The sequence below is a fragment of the Giraffa tippelskirchi genome, chromosome 3 (genome assembly GCF_054371585.1).
Source record: "Giraffa tippelskirchi isolate mGirTip1 chromosome 3, T2T-mGirTip1v1.2.pri, whole genome shotgun sequence".
NCBI classification, from domain to species: domain Eukaryota; kingdom Metazoa; phylum Chordata; class Mammalia; order Artiodactyla; family Giraffidae; genus Giraffa; species Giraffa tippelskirchi.
In genome coordinates, this window is record NC_137277.1 from 281,567 (window position 1) to 305,673 (window position 24,107).

General features: G+C 46.5%; 1 protein-coding gene across 1 annotated transcript in view; it reads right to left on the minus strand.

Moving 5' to 3' along the window:
- Positions 1-24,107, minus strand: part of LOC145542527 (uncharacterized) — a 37,179-nt gene continuing 13,072 nt past the window's right edge. Inside the window, exons 4-5 of the mRNA XM_081581425.1 lie at positions 15,501-15,539; positions 1-1,343 (exon numbers count right to left, since the gene is read on the minus strand). Coding sequence (XP_081437551.1) covers positions 1,315-1,343; positions 15,501-15,539 — 68 coding nt within the window. The 3' untranslated portion in view covers positions 1-1,314. The remainder of the gene's footprint in view (positions 1,344-15,500; positions 15,540-24,107) is intronic.

The following is a 24,107-nucleotide window of genomic DNA, read 5'->3' on the forward strand; positions in this document are numbered from 1 at the left end:
TTAATTTTTTTAAGTTTTTATTTATTTTTTAAGGAACTCTTAAAACATGACTTGGGCTTCCCAGGTGGAGCTAGTCAGTGGTAAAGAATCTGCTTGCCAACGCAGAAAATGCAGGAGATGTGGGTTTGATCCCTGGGTTGGGAAGATCCCCTGGAAGAGGGCATGGCAATCCACTCCAGCATTCCTGCCTGGAAAATCCCATGGACAGAGGAGTCTGGCAGTCTACAGTCCATGGGTCACGAAGAGTTGGACACAATACATTACTTCCTGGAGAAGCCGGCCTGGCCCTGGGCAGCCACTAGAAGGTAGCTCTGTGCTCTGGTCCCAGCTAGCTCTCCTATCACCTTCACCGTAAGAAAGATCAAATCCGTTCTCCCAAGGAAAAGGGCTTTCCACGTGGTGCAGTGGTCAAGAATCTGCCTGCCACTGCAGGAGATGCAAGAGACGTGGGTTCAATCCCTGGGTTGGGAAGATTCCCTGGAATAGAAAATGGCAACCCACTCCAGTATTCTTGCCTGGAAAATCCCATGGACAGAGTCTGGCAGGCTACAGTCCATGGAGTCATGAAGAGTTGGATATGACTGAGGGACTGAGCAAACAGGCTAGGAAAAGTGGGACGGGTGCTGAGCAAGCTCTCTGATCCCTCTCAAAGCTGCAGGAAACTACTGTTTTCTCCTTCCGTGGTTGCCAGGGCCCAGCGCAGCGGGGTTGAGTCACCCAGAGCTTTGGGGCCAGTCCCCTGTGTCAGGGCAGCCCCAAGAATGAAGCAGGGTCCCCAGAGAGGCAGGGCTGGGCCCTGGGGAATTTCCCTTTGTGACCTGGAGGGACAATGGGAGGGAACCAGGTGGAGAACAGGAGGAAAGGAGGCAGAAGGATGGACCCACAAGGTCGGCTAAGCTTCAAGGTGGGCCCCAGACGGGGGTTGGGGTGGATGTCCCCATTCCCAGCAGGAAATCAGAGGGCTCAACTCGCTGTCTGGATGTCTCATGGACCATGGACGGAAGGGTGCTGCTTCCACAGTTAGTTTATCAGCCCCTCCACCTCAACAGACAACCTCCTGCCCACCCAATGTGTGAGTGTGTGCGTGTGTGCACATGTGTATATGTTGCCCCAAGATGAAGTCCAGAGGACCCTGGGCCCCGTGAGGACTGTGGGACTATGTACTAGTTTGCTCAGGGTGCAATCAGAAAAGACCAGACTCGGTGGTATTTCAACAGGAATCCATCTTCTCACAGGTCTGGAGGCTGGAAGTCCAAGGTCATGGTGCCGGCAGGGTAGGTTTCCTCTGAGGCCTCTTGCTGCCGCTTCACACAGTCATGCCTCTGACCCAGGAGGCCCTCCCTCTGAAAGACACCAGGTATGTTGGATTAGGATCTCATTTAAACTAACCGCCTCTTTACCGACTTCATCCCCAAACAGGCTACACTCTGAGGTACTGCGGGTTGGGCTTCATTGTATGAACCTGGGAACACGATTCAGCCCGTTAATAGACTGTGACTCAGGGGCTCAGTTCTCTTTAACTTCAAGAACAGCTTAAAGGTCCACCAGAAAGTTCACATCCTCTGACTGAGATGACAGAGGCAAGGAGGGGAGGCGAGGGTGGGGAACTGTGATGAGGACAAGGGTGACTTCGGCCGGTGGGAAGGCCGAAAGGGACTGGGAAGGCGCTGGTGGGGGGAGGGGCAGAGGATGCTGTGAATTGTGCCCAACCTTCTGCGGTCAGTGCCCTGCTGTTGGTGGGCAGAGCTGGGGCTGTCCTTCCTGCACTGTGACAAGAGTTAGGCCCTGCAGAGAGACCCAGGACATGACACAAGAAGGCACCTCCTGCAGTGGCTACCTGGTCCCTTGAGGGGGATTCTGATGCGCTTCTTAGTCTTCTTACCTTCCCAGGACGAAGCCCTGTGTGTCACGGGAAGGACAGAGAGCAAAAAACATACTCAGGGTCCCATTCAGGCCAAGGGGCTCACCAGAAGCCCAGGAAGAATGTTAAAGGGCCCATACCTGATAGGCAGGGGTGGGGGAAAACCAGGACCTTCCTTGACATTTAAGCCCTCCTCCTGCCCTCTTTCCTTCATTCCCATCCCTGGAGTAACACCTCGAGAGATCATAGCAGGAGACATGGTGATCTGAAGATGCCCTCTTCTCCCATCTGCTGTAGTGTGTGTTTGTGTGTGTGTGTGTGTGTGAGAGAGAGATCAGGCCACCGAGCGGCTGTTTTCCTGCTCTCTGCCCATTCCTGCTCGACCATTCCCTGGCTCATGTGCGCCCTACTCACCTGGCTGACCGCCAGTCTTAATTGAAGAGCCTCATCAGCAAATGCCTACATCTTTGCCCCTGCTGCAGCTAGTGACGGTCCGGATCTTCAGATCAGAACTACCTCCGCTGTGGCAGCCCATCAGAGGGGCAATGCGGTGGGGTGGGGGCCTCCTTTGCTGTTTTCTCTGGTAACTGCTGAGCCACCCTGACATCAGTCCCCTCTTTAACTGGTCACTGCCCTCTCCCCCAAGTAGCAAAGGCTGCTCCCATGTCCCACCTGCCATCTGCAGCCCACAGTAGGCCTTTCTCCAGGACCCTTGAGTAAGATACGTTAAACCACTGATATCTCTGTTGCTGCCTCCAGGCTCTTTGAGTCTGGGCACGTACTGGGCACGCAGGGCTGCAGGTGTCACCCCGGGGGTGATGCGCCTGCAGCAGAGGCGGCTCGCTCTCCCCGCACGCACTGCTGTGCCGGGCCTGTCTCACCAGCACCTCCTCGCGGTCCTCTTTGCTATCAGACCATCCTCCAGAGCAACTGAACTCTCTCAGTGTCACATTCTGGGGTCCCTTCCAGCCCACCCCACGGACCTCCGCCATGAGGTGAGAGTTCTGAGGAAGCAACTCGAAACGAAGTTGTGAAGAGGCCATGACTCCTCTGTTCAGCATAGTGTTTACGTGGAGAAATTCATTCTTTAGGAAATTAGGGGCTACAGAGAAATGTCTAACGATAGATGCTGACTTCCCAGCTGGTCCAGGGCTTGAGACTTTGCCGTCCCATGCAGGGGATGTGGGTTCGATCCCTGGTCAGGGAGCTAAAAACCCACATGCCCTGGAACCAAAAAGCCAAAACATTAAACATAAACAATATTGTAACAAATTCAATAAAAACTTAAAAAATGGTCCAAAAGTTTTTTGTTTAAAGTCTTAATAATAAAAAAAAAGCCAAGAAATGGGTTTCTGCGGAGCCTAGAGATGAGGGTACTAGCCCCGGCTCTGCCCTGTTTCTGGGGAGGAGCCCCGTTTTTCCTCAGGAACTTGCCGAGTATCTCCCAAGGACAACCTGTCTTGGCCATTTTCCACAGCGGTGGCTGGCGTGAGGCCCCACTCGGTGAGGCGGCAGGAGGGACGGTTTAAGCGGAAGCAAAAAACAGAGGCCCCACCCGACCCGCAACGTGGGTCATCTGAAGCGCTCAGGTGGGGGTCTGAGGAGGGGCGCCTGGAAGGCGTCTGTGGAAAGCCGCACCCACTCGATGCTCCCGTCCAGGGTCGGTCAGAGCGCTTCGCCGCTCACGCCACGTTTCCTCCCCTGGGACCTTCTGACGCTTTCCAGCTTCAGTATCAAGGGCACGTTTGTCTGCGCCCCGAGGGTGAGAGGGCTGGACAGTGTGTTTTTTGTGTCCTTGATGGATCCAGCCCAAGGGCGATGGACCCCTGGACTTGCTCAGTGTCTCCTGATGGCCCCGCTCCAAGCACAGCGCTGAAGCCAAGGAAACCAAAAGCCCTGCCTCTGCAGCCAAAATGGACAGGCTGTTTATTAACCCTCCGTGTGTGTGTGTGTGTGTGTGTGTGTGTGTGTGTGTGTGTGTGTGTGTGTGTGTGTGTGTGTGTGTGTGTGTGTGTGTGTGTGTGTGTGTGTGTGTGTGTGTGTGTGTGTGTGTGTATGCCTGCGTGTGTGTGTGTGTGTGTGTATGCCTGCGTGTGTGTGTGTGTGTGTGTATGCCTGCGTGTGTGTGTGTGTGTGTGCATGCCTGCGTGTGTGTGCGGCCCCAAACTGTACTTTGATGTCTGTCACAGTATGAAGCCGTTTAATGCAGTTTCCCCTGTTTTCATTCAACTAGGCGATCTACTTTCCCAGCTGACTCAGTTGGGAAGAATAAGTGACTGTGAATGTAAATTTTTGCAAATGAATCCAACCAACAACTGAGCCAGGGCTTTGTTGATGATGAAAATAATGTGTTTTAGTAGATGTATAGGTGCTCCCTCAGGTGTGACTATATTACAGGTAATTTGTTTCTTGTAATAAAATACCAGTGTTTGTGAATAGCTTATTTTTTTACTTGTGATAAAAGACTTACCATTTTAACCAAGTGTACAGTTCTGTGGCATTAAGTCCATTCATGTTGTTGTACAACCATCACCACATATCCATCTCCAGAATTTTTTCATTTTTCCCAATTGAAATTCTATATCCAATAAGGTATAACTCCCCCTTACCCCTTACCCCAGCCTCCAGCAACCATTCTTATACTTTCTGGAAAATGACTCATTTTCACATCAGTTAGAGTATATTCTAGAGTATCCTTATATCAGCACTCACATTTATTCACTTGTGTATTCATTTTACAAATATTTATTGAATGCCTGTGTTGGTAAATAGAACAAAACACCTGCCCACGTGAAGCTTACATTCTTAAAGGGCAAACTGATCTAAAAAATAAAAAGTGTAGGGTGGTAATAAATGCTACGTAAGGAAACAGTTACCAGGTGGTGCAAGAGGGTTTCTCCGCGGATATGAAATTGTTGCTGGAGCCTTAAGTAAAGTGAGAGGGAGTCAAGTAAGGACCTAATGGAGGAGAACGTGGGGGAGGTTCTGGGAGGGGAGGAGGCCTGGAAGGAACAGATGCAGCAACCCTGAGGAGGTATTATAAGTTACAGGATTTTCACTCCAGGTAGTAAAATATCCAATCAAGAGGGTTTATGGGAATTCCAGGGGTCAGGATTCCGCACTTCCACTTCTGGGTTTGACCACTGGTCAGGGAACTAAGATCCCGCAAGACCCTGGTACAGCCAAAAAGAACTGCGTAGACCACCCCTTCTCCAAGTGAGGTTGGAGGAATTCCCAAGGATTCCTATGACACCTTTAAGGCATCCATGAAGCTAAAGCATTTTCACGGTAAGACTGAGACCCCTTCTTCCACCAGCCTAAAGTGGAGGTGTTCCCAGCAGCTATGTGATGTGTGATCAAGTGTGGGGCTGTTATTGTTAGAATCCAACCATTTCCTGTTCCCTCCGACATGAAAGGGATTTGCAGAAAGGTAGAATAACCACTCTTGTTACTAGTTCTTTTTCTTTTGGAAAATATCATTATGTTTTCATAAATCCATGTTGTTTATATGAACATCAAATGAGTTTATCTTTGCCTATAAATATATAAACTTTATCTGTCTCAGTTTCTAATATGGTAAATGCTGATCCATAGCACACTCAGACAGAAGCTCTTTGGGGTCCTTGGTTATTTTCCAAGACCCGAAAGGGGCCCTGAAACCACTAGCATAGCCAATAAGGATATTTATTATCTCACATGATCAGAGGTTCAAAGGGTCAGTGGTGGGCCCTGGGGTAGAGGCAATGGTTCAACCACAACTCTGAGAACAAAGGTGCTTTCCAACTTTCTGACTTTCCATTTGTCCACTCTCAGCTTGTCAGCAGCATCCCTTCCTTATGGTCAAAAGACAAGGTTGAGCATTTATAGATACTGCAGGTACTCACACATCTAGCCAAGAAAGGAATTTCCTCTCTTGAATCTGCAGGAGGCGAAAAATCGTGTCTAAATACTTTCCCACAGAAACCGTTGGCCAGGATCAGGCCACACACCCACACTCCAGCCCTACAGAGTCTGAGAGGCGAGTCTTGGCCTTTTTAGCTTCTATGGCAAGAAAGGTGGTGGGGGACAGTACTGTGGGACTGGGCCATTGGAACAGCTTGGCCTGTTGGAGAAACAGCAAACCATCCGACCGGGAGCATGGGGTACTGTTGGTGACACATGCAAAGGCAAGCGGGGAGAAGGGTAAGATCTACTCTCTAGCTTAGAGAATGTTATTATACCTGGGTCTGAAGTTGACATTCGTCCTAGGTACTTTTTAACAAGGTTCGGTCAACAGCAAGAATGAGGTCCAGCTGATTTGCTGGATGAAAACTTGATACGAATTTAGAATCCATTATCCTAAATTCCTCAGGGGCTTCCCAGGTGTCTCAGTGGAAAAAAAAAATCCACCTGCAGTGCAGGAGATGTGGGTTCAATCCCTGGAGGAGGAACTGGCAATCCACTCCAATATTCTTGCTGGAGAATCCCATGAACAGAGGAGCCTGGTTGGCCACAGTCCCTGGGGTCACAAAGAGTCAGACACGACTTAGCGACTAAACATCCACAACAATCCTAAATTCCTTAATGCATTGGACTTTTTGTGGTATATTTTAATTTCTTCATTTGAATTTTAAATTTAATTTAACTATTAAATTAAATAACTTTATTTAATTAAAGCTATTTATGTAACTATGAAATTACTAAAGTAGCTATTAAATTACTAATTTAAATTACTATCAAAAGGTATTCTGATTTACAATAGCCAAGATATGGAAGCAACCTAAGTACCCATCAACAGATGAAGGGATAAAGATGTGGCATACACAGCAAAAAGATTCCACATGCTGCAACTAAGACTCGGTGCAACCAAATAAATATTTTTTTAAAAAATTCAAGAAAGAAGATGTGGCATGTGTGTGTGTGTTTACAGTCACTCAGTCGTGTTTGACTCTTTGAGGCCCCATGAACTGTAGCCCACCAGGTTCCTCTGCCCTGGAATTTTGATCTGATGAAGGGAGGTGGGGCAGGAAGGATTGCCGGAAGGGTGGGAAAGACATTTGGTAACTATGGCAGGAGTACCAGGCTTTTCACCCGGAAAGTCTGGGCTAGTGGCCTGTGCCTGCATCCTGGACTTGGCCTGCAACATCCCTAGGCAAAGAGCAGAAGTGTGTGAACCCTGAAGACAGTTTTCCTCTGTGCTCTTTGCTAATGAGATGTGTCAACTAAAAATTAACAGTCACAAGCTGCAAGTAGAGAGTGATTTTATTTGGTGGGAATGTTTAGGACTCTGACCCCAGGAGACAGCATCTCAGCAGCTCTGAGAAAACTGCTCCAAGGAGGCAGGAGGGGGAGTCAGGCTATATACAAGTTTGCAACAAAGGGAACAGGCTGTCTGAGCAGTAAAGATCAGATATCCAGTTAAGGAATTTAGCATTCTATCTATGAGAAGAACTAAGCCTCTGGGCTCACTGCATTCATTCCTTTCTTATGCACCTCAGCTGTCTGGGGCCAATCCTGTTTCCTAGTTCACCCCGCTTCTTGCATTCCCCCAGCTCCTCAGCAATCACCGTGGGGGTGGCAGCATCCTCAGGATCGCAGTTTGGGGAGCCCTCATTCACATTTGGAGGCTAGAAATCGCTGATGGCTGTGACATTTCTTGTTTATTAATATGGCAGGAGATATTAATATGGCAGTCGTTCACAGACTGGACTCCAAAAAAATACCCAAACAAATCCAAGTCAGATGGATCACAATTTTGCTTGTCTTTTGTATTACCATTTCGCATCAATGATCTTTTTTTTTTAAACGTTCAATCAAATGTTTACTGATAATCTTCTAAATCCTGGTTAATTGACCCTTGTCACAAAAATAGACTTGATCAAGTGTCATAAGCTCAAGAAATCTCCAAGTGCAAAAATTTCATGGCCTTAAAAGGTTCGTTTTTAGATATAGTGTCACTTGATTTCCTTTAGTCAAAATGGCTCTATATCTAAATAACTCTGTTAGAATGTACTTTGGTTAATTTTGCAAAAACCCTCAAAAGGGCAGTCATGGGGTTTTATGATGGGAATTCTGATTTTGAAATAGATGACCTGAACATGGGAATGTTGGGGTGTCAAAAATATGTATGTATTTCAAAGGCAGAACACAATAAAGTCTGTACGGTAAACCTGATTACCTGGCCTAACACAGATAATAAAATCAAGCCTAAAAAACCACAGATTTGTCGTTATTGATGTTGTTTTGTAATCGACGTTCTAGTTATTAGAGATTTATATTTAGGTCAGACATTTGCTGATTCAGTTTTTAAAGAATTTGCAAACAGTGCTTCATCGGGCTCCCCCAGCCAGAGGGGTGTAGAGCAGAGGCATGAATGCTAATTGCAGTTGTAATGAGGCTAGGAGCATCCCCAAGGCACCAGGCCTGTGGTCAGAGAGAAACTTGCTTGTAATTTGCACTACCAGCACATCCAGCTGAGGTAGGGTGCTTTGTCTTGCATCGGAGGTCAAGGAAAGTGCACAGGTCTACGAAGCGCGGGTTTTAGCAGATTAGTTATGGGACCAGTCAAAGCTGTGTTAATAGAAGGAATGCAAATTTCCTATGGAGTCTAGAAAGAAGGGGGTTTGAGGAGAAAATTAATCCTAGTCAAGGCAAGAGATGTTTGGTTTTAAATACGCAAAGAGAAACCAGCTGCTGCTCCAAGTGGAACTCCCCCCTCTTTGAAATCAGAGCTGACTCTTCCCCTCTCCCTGGGAAGCACTGAGTTCCTGCACCCAGTGGACGCGCTGCAGAGGCACCAGTAACCTGGTGGAGGAGAAAGGCGTCAACCTCCTTTTGACACCAGAGGCTTGTGAAATTTGCAAGACAAGAGAAGGAGAAAGAGGGAATTGAGGCTTGATCCTTCCTGTAAAGGAGGGTGATGGATGGGGGAGAGAGTAGGGAGAGTCTGGGAAAGGGAGGGGGTGTACCGGCAAGAGCTGCTTGCAGAGAGGGAACAGAGAGATTTCGAAAAAAAATTCTCTAATACAACACAGAATATGCTAGATGTTATTTCTAAAATGAGCAAAAGAAAAAGGTTGAATTGTATTCAGGATTCGATAGATTTAGTATACTTTACAAGCAGCAAAGTAAAATGTACTAAATCTACCTGTGGTGGCTGTGTGGTAAAGAATCTGCTTGCAATGCAGGAGACATGGCTTCAATTCCTGAGTCGGGAAGATCCCCTGGAAAAGAAAATGGCAATCCACTCCAGTATTCTTGCTTGGGAAATTCCGGGGACAGAGGAGGCTGGTGGGCCTCAGTCCACGGGATCGCAAAGAGTCAGACATGACCTACCGACTAAAAAACAACACCAACAACGTGTAGCAAATGGCTAGGTGTCTGTGGCTAGGGCTTGGAGATTCAGTACAAACTCAAGACGTTCCCTAAGAGAAATGGCAAAGAGAACTTTGAAGGATGAGTAGCTGAACCTGCCTCCGTGAACAAGGCAGGCCTGCTCCTCTTGGGTGTAGATGCTGGACACTGGTTGCCCTTAATTCATTTTCTGAAGATGAAACAGAGATGAAACACTGGCGGTAACAGAGCCCATCCTCATGCCCGAGAGAAGAGTAGTGGCAACTCTGAAGCAGATGAGGTCAGGGCAGGTGGCTCTGGTTTCTGCGAAGGCACACTGGGAGACTCTATCCAACCTCTTCTCCCTGGCAAATCTGGCCTTGGATTCCAGCCCAGGCCAGGAGCATGTCAATGCCGGGCTTGAGGGAGCGTGTGCTTGGTCAGCAGTTACATGGCGATGGAACAAAAGTGAAACTGGGTCCCAAGCAAGAGTGGGTCACACCTGGGTTCTGGGTCACAGCGTAATGTGGAAACTGGTGTTGCATCTTGGGAAGGGGCCAAGAAGGAAGTAAATTTGAAACCAGGATTTGAAGGAGCAGGTTGGTAGCCCTGAATCGGGAACAAGATGAGGCTGGGAGAATGACCTCTGAAAGATCCCAGAAGAAGATCTACGTAGGCAAGAAGTATGGAGTGGAATGGATAGAACTGTTGAGAAACAGCATGAGGACTGTGGAAATTAGGACTTGCTCGGGCCCGTGGAAAACCAGAATGGCTGCCAAAAAGAACGGGCAGATCGTCTGGGAGTCTTCCCAGGGGAGGGCAGGGGCTGCTTGCGTCCAGGGAGCCTCCTCTCCCAGCACTCCTCCCCGGGCCCCGGCCTTTTCGGTCTGCGTCGTGTCTCTAGCTGCTCTTTGTGGAGCCAGTACTTGGACAGGTTTCCCTGATGCGCAGTCACTCAGGTCAGAGTTCTTTGCTGCCAGTGATCCATGAAGAGAGGGTTACTGATGCCTGCAGGGGATCTTGGACAAAAGAGCTCCCCTCTGCCCGCTCTGCAGATCTTGAGTCTTCTCATCCTCCAGCATTGTATGAGCCACTTCCTTAGAATGTCTCTCTCTCACACATACACACACGCACAGAGAAGATACGGGAATCTGTATATTCTGTATATCTTCCTGGTCCTGTTTCTCTGCAGAACCCTCACTGATACCCTCTCTACCTCACCCCTTCGTTCTTTTTAATTTCTTAAAAATTTCCTTTATTTATTTATGGTTGATCTGGGCTTTCACTGTTCTGGGCGAGCTTTCTCTAGCTGCAGTGGGTGGGGGCCCCTCTCAAGTTGCGGTGTGCAGGCCTCCCGTTGCTGTGGCTTATCGTGCTGCAGAGCACAGGCTCTAGAGCATGCAGGCTTTAGTGGTTGGGCTGCACAGGTGGAGTTGTTGCAGGGCAGACGGGATCTTCCACACGGACCAGGGATCGAACCCGTGCCTCCTGCATTGGCCAGTGGATTCTCAACATTTGACCACCAGGCAAGTCCCTCCCCTTCATTCTTACTGCTTCTCCTGTGACCTCTTTTCCTTCCAGTGTCCCTCCCCGCCCCTGCTCTTTCTTCTTCCCTTTGCCAACAAAGGTCCGTCTAGTCAAAGCTATGGTTTTTCCAGTAGTCATGGATGTGAAAGTTGGACTATAAAGGAAGCTGAGCGCAGAAGAATTGATGCTTTTGAAGTGTGGTGGTGGAGAACACTCTTGAGAGTCCCTTGGACTGCAAGGAGATCCAACCAGTCCATCCTAAAGGAGATCAGTCCTGAATATTCATTAGTAGGACTGATGCTGAAGCTGAGACTCCAATACTTTGGCCACCTGACACGAAGAACTGACTCAACGGAAAAGACCCTGACGCTGGGAAAGACTGAAGGTGGGAGGAGAAGGGGACGACAGAGGGTGAGATGGTTGGATGGCATCACCGACTCGATGGACATGAGTGTGAGTAAACTCCAAGAGTTGGTGATGGACAGGGAAGCCTGGCGTGCTGCAGTCCATGGGGTCACAAAGAGCTGGACACAACTGAGTGACTGAACTGAACTGAATCATTCGTTCTTACAGAAATAATGAAGTTTCAGTCCTTTTTATTCTCTCTTTCAGCTGTGCCTCTGAAGCTGGTGTAGAAGAAAAAGTTGCAGATGTGAGTCAAGGCACCAGAATTTTAATCCTGGCTTTTTCATCTATTAGCTGTGTTGACTGGACACATGCCTATGAATTGGGGCTGGAGGTTGATCACCACTGTGGTTAAGCTGAGCAGAGACCTCACCACACCAGGACCTGTGTCAACCCTGGAAGTGCTCTTGGACAGCTGTCCCGTCAGCCTCCTGAGAACAGAATCTTGCCTTGCGCTGTGACGGTCCCTTCAACTCCACGGATGTGTGGGACACAGACTAGGTGTTCAGTATATGGATGCCTTGTGTCAGGAGCACAATGTTATAAGCACCAAATTTGAGACCAGCTGTGCCTTGAACCCACCTGTGAGACACAGAAGTGAGTGTTTTAAGGAGAATGCCTGGACTTTCTAAAAGGCTGGACAGTGGGAAAAATACCCATTTGTCTCTAAATCCACTATAAGGTTACCTAGGCTCCCAATCATAATGTTGTCTCCGGTTTCTCTCATGTTTTATTACCTTCCTGGTTTTAATGTCTCTGTTTTATCCTGCCTTCCTAAGTCCTGACATTGGGTTCTAGATACATCTCTCCATCCAGTATTCTTGCCTGGAGAATCCCATGGACAAAAGGAGCCTGGTAGGCTATGGTCCATCGGGCCACAAAGAGTCGGACACAACTTAGCAACTAAACAGCAATTAGGAAGGTTTCTTTCTATTTCACTGCGGTTTTGGCCCACCTATCTCTTTGGCCTGAAGTCCCTGCTCCAAACTCCTTGCCTTGGAATCCACAGATAATTCCCCCCATTCCTAGGCCCTTGCTGGATCCTGACAAACTGCATCACCAGGGAGAGTGCAGGGGCTCCCACTGTGCATTGTGCAGTTTTGCAAGTCAATGAGTACAGGTGAAACCTCACTTGAGTGAATGCCCAAATCGTAATTGCTCTGAGCTGTCACCTTTCCAATCTTTTATAGTAGCCTTTCCTACTTTCGCTAGCGTGTGCAATGAGTGCAATTGTGCAGTAGTTTGAACATTCTTTGGCATTGCCTTTTTTCGGGATTGGAATGAAAACTGAATTTTCCAGTCCTGTGGCCACTGCTGAGTTTTCCAAATTTGCTGGCATATTGAGTGCAGCACTTTAACAGCATCATCTTTTAGAATTTGAAATAGCTCAGCTGGAATTCCATCACCTCCACTAGTTTTATTCTTAGTGATGCTTCCTAAGGCCCACTTGACTTAGCACTCCAGGTGACTCTGACTCTAGGTGAGTGACCACCCGATCATGGTTATCTAGGTCATTAAGATCTTTTTTGTGTAATTCTTCTGTGTATTCTTGCCACCTCTTCTTAATATCTTCTGCTTCTGTTAAGTCCATACCATTTCTGTCCTTTATTGTGCCCATCTTTGTACAAAATGTTCCCTTTGTATCTCTAATTTTCTTGAAGAGATCTCTAGTCTTTCCCATTCTATTGTTTTCCTCTATTTTTCTGCATTGATCAATTAGGAAGGTTTTCTTATCTCTCCTTGCTATTCTTTGGAACTTTGCATTCAGAAGGATATAGCTTTCATTTTCTCCTTTGCCTTTTGCTTCTCTTCTTTTCTCAGCTATTTGTAAGGCCTCCTCAGACAATCATTTTGCCTGTTTGCATTTCTTTTTCTTGGGAATGATTTTGATCACTGCCTCATTTCACACACTAGCAAAGTAATGCTCAAAATTCTCCAAGCCAGGCTTCAACAGTACGCGAACTGAGAACTTCCAGATGTTCAAGCTGGATTTAGAAAAGGCAGAGGAACCAGAGACCAAATTGCCAACATCCGCTGGATCACAGAAAAAGTGAGAGAATTCCAGAAAAACATCTACTTCTGCTTCATTGACTACACTAAAGCCTGTGACTGTTTGGATCACAACAAATCGTGGAAAATTCTTAAAGAGATGGGAATCCCAGACTACCTTATCTGCCTCCTGAGAGACCTGTATGCAGGTCAAGAAGCAACAGTTAGAACCGAAAATGGAAAAATGGACTGGTTCCAAATAGGGAAAGGAGTATGTCAAGGCTGTATATTGTCACCCTGCTTATTTAACTTATATGCAGAGTACATCATGTCAAATGTCCAGCTGGATGAAGCACAAGCTGGAATCAAAACTGCCGGGAGAAATATCAATAACTTCAGATATACAGATGATACCACTCTTACAACAGAAAGCGAAGAGGAACTAAAGAGCCTCTTGATGAAGGTGAAAGAGCAGAGTGAAAAATTTGGCTTAAAACTCAACGTTCAAAAAATGAAGATCACGGCATTCGGTCCCATCACTTCATGGCAAACAGATGGGGAAACAATGGAAACAGTGAGAGACTTTATTTTTGGGGGCTCCAAAATCACTGCAGATGGTGACTGCAGCCACGAAACTAAGATGCTTGCTCACTGGAAGAAAAGCTGTGACCAACTTAGACAGCATATTAAAAAGCAGAGATGTTACTTTGTCAACAAAGGTCCCCAAAGTCAAAGCTATGGTTTTTCCAGTATCATGCATGGATGTGAGAGTTGGACCATAAAGAAAGCTGAGTACCAAATAATTGATGCCTTTGAACTGTGGTGTTGGAGAAGACTCTTGAGAGTCCCTTGGACTGCAAGGAGACCCAACCAGTCAATACTAAAGGAAATCAACTCTGCATCTTCACTGGAAGAACTGATGCTGAAGCTGAAGCTCCAATAGTCTGGCCACCTGATGCAAAGAGCCAACTCATTGGAAAAGACCCTAATGCTGGGAGAGATTGAGGGTTGGAGGAGAAGGGGGCGACAAAGGATGAGATGGACAAAGGATTGGATGGCATCACCAACTCAATGGACGTGAGTTTGAGCAAGATCCAGGAGATGGTGAAGGACAGGGAGGGCTGCTGTGCTGTAGTTCCTGGGGTTGCAAAGAGTCGGACATGACCTAGCGACTGGACAACAACAGCAAGCTCTCAGAACTATTGTAAAATTCAGGTGCTAAGACAAGTCAATGGGGGAAAAAAGTAGTCTTTTCAACAGATGTTGCTGGGACAACTGAATATCCACATTTAAAAGAGTTAAGTTGAGGGACTTCCTTGGTGGTTCAGCAGCTAGACTCTGTGCTCCCCATGCAGTGGGCCCAGTTCCCATCCCTGGTGGGCGTACTGGATCCCACATGCTGCAGCAAAGATTCCATGTGCTGCAACTAAGATTTGGTGTAGTCAAATAAATAAACAAATAAATATTTTTAAAAATTTATTAAAAAAGAATTAAGTTGAATTCATATCTTATACCATACATAAACATTAACTCAAAATGGCAAAAAGACTTAAATGTGAGAGCTAAAGTTATAAAAGTCTTAGAGGAAAAGGGGAATAAATATGATCTAGGGTTAGGCAAGAATTTCTTAGATATGACATCAAATGCACAAACGATAAAAGAAAAAATTCACAAATTGGACTTTATCAAAATTAAAAACTTTTACACTTAAAACGACATAATCCAGAAAGTGAAAAGATAACTCACAGAACAGAAAAAGCTAGCATATTATATAACTGATAAGGGACTTTTATCCAGAATATATACAGAAAGAACTCTTACAGCCTAAGAAGAAAACAAATATTTCAATTTTTAAAAATGGGCAAAGCATTTGAAGATACAGTTCTTGATGAAGACATACAAATGGTCAGTAATCACATGAAAAGATGTTCAACATCATCAGTCATTAGGGAAATGCAAATAAAACCAAAATGAGATACCACTTTATATCTACTAGGAGGGCTAGAATAGAAAAGACAATAGCAAGTGTTGGTGAGGATGTAGAGAAATGGAACCCCTCATTCACTGCTGGAATGTAAAATGGTGCAACCACTGGACAGTTTGGCAACTTCTCATAATGTTCCCACATGACACAGCGATTTCACTCTTAAAGAAACAAAAATAAATGTCCATACAAAGACTTGCACAAAGTGTTCATAGCAGTGTTGTTCACAGTAGCCAAAAACTGGGCACAACCCAATTGCCTGTCAACTGGTGAATGGATAAATAAACTGTGCTATTTCCACACAGTCTGATGCACTGATCACAGCGAAAAGGGATGAAGCTCTGACACAGGCTGCAGCATGGAGGGACCTGAAGAGCATTAAGCGGAGCTGAAAGAAGACAGCCGTAAAAGACCACGCATTACCTGTTTTCCATTTATATGAAATGTCCACAGGAGGCAAATCTGTAGAGAGGAAAAGTAGTTTAGTGGTTTCCAAGGACTAGGGGAAGGGTGGGGAGTGACTTTAAGTGGCTACAAGGTTTCTTTCTGCAGTGATGAAATGCTCTAAAATTAGATAGTGGTGTTGGTTACACAGCTCTGTGAATGTACTGAAGACCACTGAATCACATACTTTAAATGGGTGAATTTTATGGTATGTAAACTATATCTCGATAAAGTTGTTTTGAAAAGAAGTTTGATCAATTCAGAGATATTTGTCTCCGAGACAAATAAAACTTCTTTCAACTTAAAAATAATTCACCAGTTACTTCAGATACAGTTCCTAGGGCCTAGGAGCTTTGTGAGAATCTACAAAAAGATTTTTTTTGAGACCTAAAAAAATGTATTGGCTTTAAATTGTAAAGATTTGAAATAAATCAAAAGCTGACAAAATATGTCAACGAGACAATGAAAACCAACTCATCTGAAACTAACAGGCATACACACCAACTGATGGAATACGGGAATGTGGGTGTATTCACGTTTGACGTACAAAGGGCTGAGACCCCCCCCCCCGAGCAGGGTGCCAGGACTAGGAGGGTCTTAGGACAGGGCGGCCGCTTCACGTAGCCGGTTCTCCTTTCCTAAGGCTCCCATAATCCTCTGCGGCAGGCTCGCCCTGTCTGCGCGCCCAAGTTCCTCACAGTGGCAGACAGGGCTCAAGTTTTCGCCTTCCAGAGAGTTTGTTATCCTACAGAAAAATCAGCGTGTGCAATGTGGCTTTACGACAGAGCGAATCAAGTGCTCTCCTTCCGCTCCAATCAAGTTCCTCAGGAGGAACCCAGCCCTGCCACACAGGGCACCTGCTTCTATAGCTGCAACGGCCCCTCGCTGCGCTGAAGAAAACAGACGCTCACACTTCTGCCCCTACACCGAAAACAGCGTGCTCCCGGAGGAGCCCGGTGCGTCTCGTTTACTTTTGAATCCATGGCCCGGCATGGTGCTACAGACCTGCTCTGGGCCCCCCAAAAGATTTCTTAATAGTAAGTTCTTTTAATTTATAGTGTTCACTGTGACAATGACCTGGGTTCTTGCTTTCATCTTATAAATTTCAACCCTCACATGCCAATAAAGCAGCTCCTGCTAAGTCGTTTCAGTCGTTTCCAACTCTTGCGACCCCGTGGACTATAGCCCGCCATGTTCTTCTGTGCATGAGATTCTCCAGGCAAGAATACAGGAGTGGGTTGCCATGCCCTTCTCCAGGGGATCCTCCTGACCCAGGAATCGAACCCATGTTAAATAAACTAAAAACTTTTAAAATAAATAATCTCAATCCTCTTTGGGAAAGAATATGAGAGAAAGAATGTTATCATATTACTATTGGGCAGCCGTTAAAGTAATATTTTCTTCATGCAAGGAATGGAAGCTTGGAAGCTCAAGTTAGTGGGTGAAAGTTGAAGAATTAGCAGGGTATCTACCCAATCTTGGGTTTCCCAGGTGGCTCAATGGTAAGGAATCCACCTGCAGTGCAGGAGACACAGGTTTAACCCTGGGCCAGGAAGATCTCCTGGTGAAGGAAATGGCAACCCACTCAAGTATTCTAGTCTGGAGAATTCCACAGACAGAGGAGCTTGGCAAGCTACAGTCCATGGGGTCACAGAGTCAGACATGACTTAGTGACTAAACAACAACTACACAGGCTCAAAGTGTCTTTCCACAAGTTTGTGACATCGTGATTTAAAAGAGATAAGTATTTGATCATTCAGATGACTAAAATATTTATTTCTCATATATTTGGACGTCATCTACAGTTCTGGCTCCCCACTCCCCAAATATTTGGGATTTCTTGAGCTGTAAGAGCAGTGGGATGATGTTTGGTCTTTCCTCAGCTCCTGAAAACGCTTTGGGGAAAGTGACTCTTGGATCGCACCCAAGAGTGGGAATCAGTTGCCAGGAAAACCAACCATGATATTAGAGGGTTGGAACTTCAGTATCACCCGTCTCAGTGGTAGGGGGCTGCAGGTGGAATGAATCACCAGTGGCCAACGATTTAATCAATCATGTCTAAGGAAGCCTCCAAAAAAACCTCACAGGAGAGGTTTTGGGGAGCTTCTGGGCTGGTGAACACGGGGAGATGTGTGAGAGTGGAGGGACCCCTTCCCATACCTCATGCTGTGAATCTCATCTAGTGGTTGGTTCATATCCTTTAATATCCTTTTTGTAATCTGGTGAGCAAACAAGTTTTCCTGAGTTCTGTGAGCCATTCTAAAAACTTAATCAACCCCAAGGAGGGGTCGTGGGAACCTCTGATTTGTAGTCAGTTGGTCAGAAGCACAGGTAAAAATAACCTGGGCTTGTGACTGGCCTCTGAAGTGGAGGCCTGTCTTGTGGGATGAGCCTGATTCTATTTCCAAGTAAGTGTCAGAGTTGAGTTGAATTCTTGGACACCCCCCTGGTGTCTAAGAATTGCCTGTTGGTGTGGGAAGCCTAAACACACACACACATACTGGAATTGGGTCCAAGGGCCCTTTTCCAAAGGTACTTATTAATTTCACAGAGAATAACTTTTCAGAGCAGACACCATTCCAACCTACAGTCACCGTCAACATCCCCACTAACGGGACAGTGGCCTTCATATACACCTCATGAGACGATGCGCTGAGACACACAGCAGTACTTCTGGAAGATTCTGGCCCCAAAATACAAAAAACGAATCTAATTGTGAGAAAAGCATCAGAAGTACCCAAATGGAGGGACATTTCATAAAATAACCGACTCCTCAAAAATGTCAAGGCTAGGAAAAACAGGGCAAGACAGAAATTTCTGCAGGTTGAAAAGGACTAGGGAGACACTAGAGCTGACTGCAACATATAATTTGGGGTTTTCCCTTGTCTGTCTTTTGGGTATTAAAGGACATTATTGGGCCAATTGGTAAAATCTGAAGAAAGCCTATAGGTTAGCTAATAGTATTGTATGAGGGTGGATTTTCTGATTTTGCTTGTCTTTCTGTGGTTACTTTGCACATAAGCCCTTGTTTTTAGGAAGTACCTACTTAAAGTGTTCATGGGTAGAGGGGCAGTGTCTCTGCAACTCACTCTCAAACGTTTCAGACAAGAATTGATATACAAAGAATGATAGCGTGGATGTGCTATTGTTAACATTTGGGGAATGTGGGTAAAGGTTAGATGGAACTCCTTGTACTATGTTTGCAATTTGCTGCTAAGTCTGTAATTACCAGCCCCCCCCCCAAAAAAAAAAGATTAGGAAAGTTAAAATATCTTCTGTCTTTCATCATTAAAGCCATTATTGGATGTCATTTGTGCCAACAAAGGAGTCTAGTAAAGATGAAAACTTGTCAAAACGACTTGGGAGTCATTAGAATTTCTTACCTTTCTACTTGTTCTCTTGGCAAGGCCCATCCTCTGCTTGTGTATAGATAAATGTGACATGTGCAATATGAATTTATAAGTGCAATATGTGCAATATAACATATTCCGTATGTTAGAATGTACCTCTGGATATGTACCTTTAAAAAACAATAGTGGTTCAAATGTGATGGAAGTTTAGTTTCTCCCTCGAGTAACAGAACTGGGCCGGTGGTCAATCCAGGGCTGGTCCGGAGGGAGGTGCAGACGGAGTCTTGCTACACCCCTCCCACGTGCGCAGCCTGGGGTCTCATGATCAGAGCTGGGGACTCAGGCTCCACACAGCACATCTCCATTCTAATCAGCAGAAACTGGGAAGGAACAGCGAAGGGCATCCACGACCCCCATTTAAGGACACTTTCTGTACATTGCACAACAGTTTCAGAAACATCCTTTGTTCCGGCAACTTCTAGCTTCAGGAAAGGCTGTGCATTGTAGTCTGGGCTGTCAGTTCAGTCCAGTTCAGTTCAGTCGCTCAGTCGTGTCCAACTCTTTGCGACCCCATGAATCGAGGCACACCAGGCCTCCCTGTCCATCACCAACTCCCGGAGCCTACCTAAACCCATGTCCATCGAGTCGGTGATGCCATCCAACCATCTCATCCTCTGTCATCCCCTTCTCCTCCTGCCCCCAATCCTTCCCAGCATTAGGGTCTTTTCCAGTGAGTCAACTCTTCGCCTGAGGTGGCCAAAGTATTGGAGTTTCAGCTTCAACAGCAGTCCTTCCAATGAACACCCAGGACTGATCTCCTTTAGGAAGCACTGGCTGGATCTCCTTGCAGTCCAAGGGACTCTCAAGAGTCTTCTCCAACACCACAGTTCGAAAGCATCAATTCTTCGGAGCTCAGCTTTCTTCACTGTCCAGCTCTCACATCCATACATGACCACTGGAAAAACCATAGCCTTGACTAGACGGACCTTTGTTGGCAAAGGAATGTCTCTGCTTTTTCATATGCTATATAGGTTGGTCATAACTTTCCTTCCAAGGAGTTAGCGTCTTTTAATTTCATGGCTGCAATCACCATCTGCAGTGATTTTGGAGCCCAAAAAAATAAAGTCTGACACTGTTTCCCCATCTATTTCCCATGAAGTGATGGGACCAGATGCCATGATCTTAGTTTTCTGAATGTTGAGCTTTAAGCCAACTTTTTCACTCTCCTCTTTCACTTTCATCAAGAGGCTCTTTAGTTCTTCTTCACTTTCTGCCATAAGGGTGGTGTCATCTGCATATCTGAGGTCATTGATATTTCTCCCGGCAATCTTGATTCCAGCTTGTGCTTCCTCTAGCCCAGCGTTTCTCATGATGTACTCTGCATATAAGTTAAATAAGCAGGGTGACAATATACAGCCTTGACGTACTCCTTTTCCTATTTGGAACCAGTCTGTTGTTCCATGTCCAGTTCTAACTGTTGCTTCCTGACCTGCATACAGTTTTCTCAAGAGGCAGGTCATATGGTCTGGTATTCCCATCTCTTTCAGAATTTTCCACAGTAGTTCCATCCAAAAATTAGGAAGAGAATGGTAATTGGGACATGTAACAAGCCTGTGTTCTCAGGTGAGATATGTCCTTTATAAGGAAAGTCCTGCAACTATGACTCCAGTGACAGTGCTGGTGCCGCCCGGGGGCATAAAGGAGAGTCCATCTGGGGTAGGTGGTGGAGAGAAGTGCTACTGGCAAAGAGAAAATGGTAACGACCACGTGGACTCCAGGACGTGCGAGGAAATACAGCTGCGGCCTCTGCTTAGCTGAGTACAACTCCATCTGAAGGGAGAAAGGGAAGACGCAGGGAACAGGGAAAAGGGAAAGACGGCGCGGAAAGGCCAGGAGGGCTTGAACCCGGGCGGGGCCGGACGGGAAGAGCAGGAGGGCCATGTAGGGCCACGTCCGGCTGTCGGAGCCACTGGCGGCTGGCTCTGCGGTCCCTGGGGCTGAGGCCTCTTCCTCATCTGTAAGCAGAGTTCCCGGAAGCCGAGCTGGGTCTGGGGTCAGGAGCCATCGTCCAGTGGTCATCTGTAGTGCTGGAGGCGCTCCTCACTCCAGAGAAGCCTTTACACAACTAAGTTGTGTGAGCGAACACAGCACAAGGGCCAGAAGAATAAACCAGGCTACACTGAAAAGAAATCCAGCTCTGTGATAACTCCTGATAACTTGATCCATGGCTGTGCTGCCGTCTTTGGGAAAGTCGCTCAGTCGTGTCCGACTCTTTGCGACCTCGTGGACTGTAGCCTGCCAGGCTCCTCCGTCCATGGGATTCTCCAGGCAAGAATACTGGAGTGGTTTGCCATTTCCTTCTCCAGGGGATCTTCCCGACCCAGGGATCGAACCCAGGTCTCCCGCATTGGAGGCAGACGCTTTAACCTCTGAGCCACCAGGGAAGTCCGCTGCCGTCTTTAGGGACACCACAATGACTGGAAGGCTTCTTCCTTGTGAGGAGAATCAGTGGGGATATTGACCTTTCAACCAGGCTTATGGGGCAAAAAGATGAACTGAGGTCAAATTATGCACTTGAAGTTTCTGAAGGTATAGGCAAGCTGGTTCCCAAAGCACTTCGTTTAGAGAAAAATGGTTCCATTACCGCATCCGAGAGCTGGAAGGGACTCCCCTTTGGCTACAAGTGTTTTCACAGAAGGCTGCGGAGGCTGAAGTTTGCTTTATGGAAGTCTGCTCCACCCTACTCCAGAGAATTTCACGATGGAGGACCTTGCCTGTGCCGATAATTCCCAAATCTAAAACTGGTGCACGTTTGTAGGTTTTGCAGAACACCAAGCAGGTCCAAACTTGAAGCCCTTTGAAGAGTTTAGGCCGCGCGGTCAAGGGCCTCGTCTGCTCCCAGGACGTCACACCTGTGTGGCCTCACCTGTTCTCTAGGAACACAGCGGGGGGGGGTCGGGGGGGTGGGGTGGGTGCCTGGGCAAGATATCAATCAGAGAAGTGACAAGGCAGCGGGAGGGTCCCGGGCTCTCTGAGTCTAGACCCAAGCACTGCAGACTGCCTGGTCCAATACAAACACACTGAAAGCAACACATGCTTGTTTCGTAACATATGACAGGGCAGGAGTCCAAGTCCTTGGTCATGAGCATGGAACCCATTCCAGCCCTGCGCGTGTCACTGTCCTTATGCTGGACCAGCCCGGCGCTGTCAGAAGCGGCGTCAGGGATCCACGCAAGTCCCTTTAATGTGACGCCTTCTCTCTTGGCAGCAACCTTCGGTAAAATCCAGGGAGTCCCTTATGGTATGTAAACTGGCCTGTTTGTGGAAAGTGTGAGAAACCTCCCTGTCCTTCGACTGAAGAGCTATCTGCTGGGGAGAAAGATTAAAGTTAAACTAAACAGAACAGAAAATGCCTAAGGGTTGTTTTTTTTCCTTGAAAGTGAAATTTGACTTATAATTAAAACACACTTTAAAAAAAAAAAAAAAAGGACCTTAGGGGCCTATTTTTTCCCCTGGCTTGTTCTTAGCTCAAACCCTCATGACTCCTTTTTATTTTGGCAGGGGGGTATGACATTAGGAATCCTTAATTATTGAACTAAAGGAACTTTAAACACCATTTACTCTAATGCCCCTATCTAATAGGCAGGAAAGCCCAGGAAAACGAAGTAATCAGCCCAGGGTCTCATCCAAACTGAAGCCTGGGTCACCCACCTTAGAGTTCAAGTTCTTCCTAGTCCATCCTAAAGCTTCTAAAGACCAGGCTGCCACATGAGAATTCATCACTGAACTGGGTACTTCCTGCTGTCTGTGCGTATGAAAAAGCTCCACTTTGAACCTTCAATGACTAGAAATAGGGGAGTTAGACTTGTGGGCCCTAAATACAATCGCCAGTTACAATCAGGTCTAGGAAGAAAATGTCCTTAAACACATTATCCTATTTAAGTGCCACTTTCCTGCGAAAGAAATCTTGGTTCAACTGCAAAATGCCAAAATACAGGTTACTAGGGTGTTTCAGGTTTGTTTTGTTTGCTCTTTTGATATCAGTTCTTAACCGGAACATGGGAGATGAAAGGCAGGAAGAAAACAGATGGGCATTTTTTTAACTCCCCACTTAGAAATTTTTGAAAGGAGTAAGCGCTATACCTTGTGCTGACTTTTTCTATCCAGGCCATGGCTGTTGACGCCTGTGATCCTCACACAACCACTCCCATTTTATATCTGCGCAAATGACTGTAGAGAGAGGCAGAAGACTTGCTCAGGGTTGGCTGACCCAGGAGCCAGTGTTTCGGGAGCCGTGTTCCGGAATCAGAGGACTGGACTCTCCTCCAGAGCTACTGAGAAGGGTTGATTCTGCCTGTAGGTTGGCAGCTTCCTCTCCAACTGCTCTGTGGCCTTCATTTCCTTTCCACTCTGCTGACTCAGGACCCAGGAAGCCTAGCTTCCTGTCAAGATCAGTGTGAGGACCGCCAGCAGAGATGCAGACTCAGCAAAGCAGCGCTTGCCCTCCGGCAGAGGCTGCAGAAGGTCAGAAAGCCAGAGGCAAAGGCAGACCCACGGAGGTGCCTGTGCACGGCTCATATGCGTAATCGGCCAGGGGAGACAGGAAGGGCGAATGCGAGAAAGGGCTGAAAGGCAAGACAACACGGATGCACCCAGAGGACATGATGCAAAGAGAAACTAGCTGGACACAGAAAGACAACCACGCTGTGATCTCACTTACATGTGGAATCTAAAGAAGTCAAACTCCTAGAACCAGAGAGTGGAATGGTGGTTGTCGGGGGCTGGGGAGTGGGTGAAATGGGAAGAGGTTGGTCAAAGGGCACAAACTTTCAGTTATAAGATGATGAAGTTGTAAAGATCTAACTGCAGCATGTTAACTCCAGTTAACAACACTGCACTGAGCACTTGAAATCGGCTAAGAGAGTGGATCTTTAGTGTTCTTACTCCTCACTCCTCCCCCAAAAGGTAAGGTGATGAACGTATTAATTGTAATCATTTCACAATGTGTATGCACGTTAAGTCATCCTGTGGTACACCTTAAACTTGCTTTGTACAACCTAAAAAAAACAACTGAGAAACAGCAAGTAGGCAAGTTTGAGGATGCCAGAAATTCTTTAAAAATCTATTTCCTTTCAGAAAGAAATATATGCCTTTGTTAGAAAGGAGAAAAATATAGCCTTTGTTTGTTAAATCTATCCAATGAGTTTTAAAATTAATCAAAGTGCACAATTCAGAC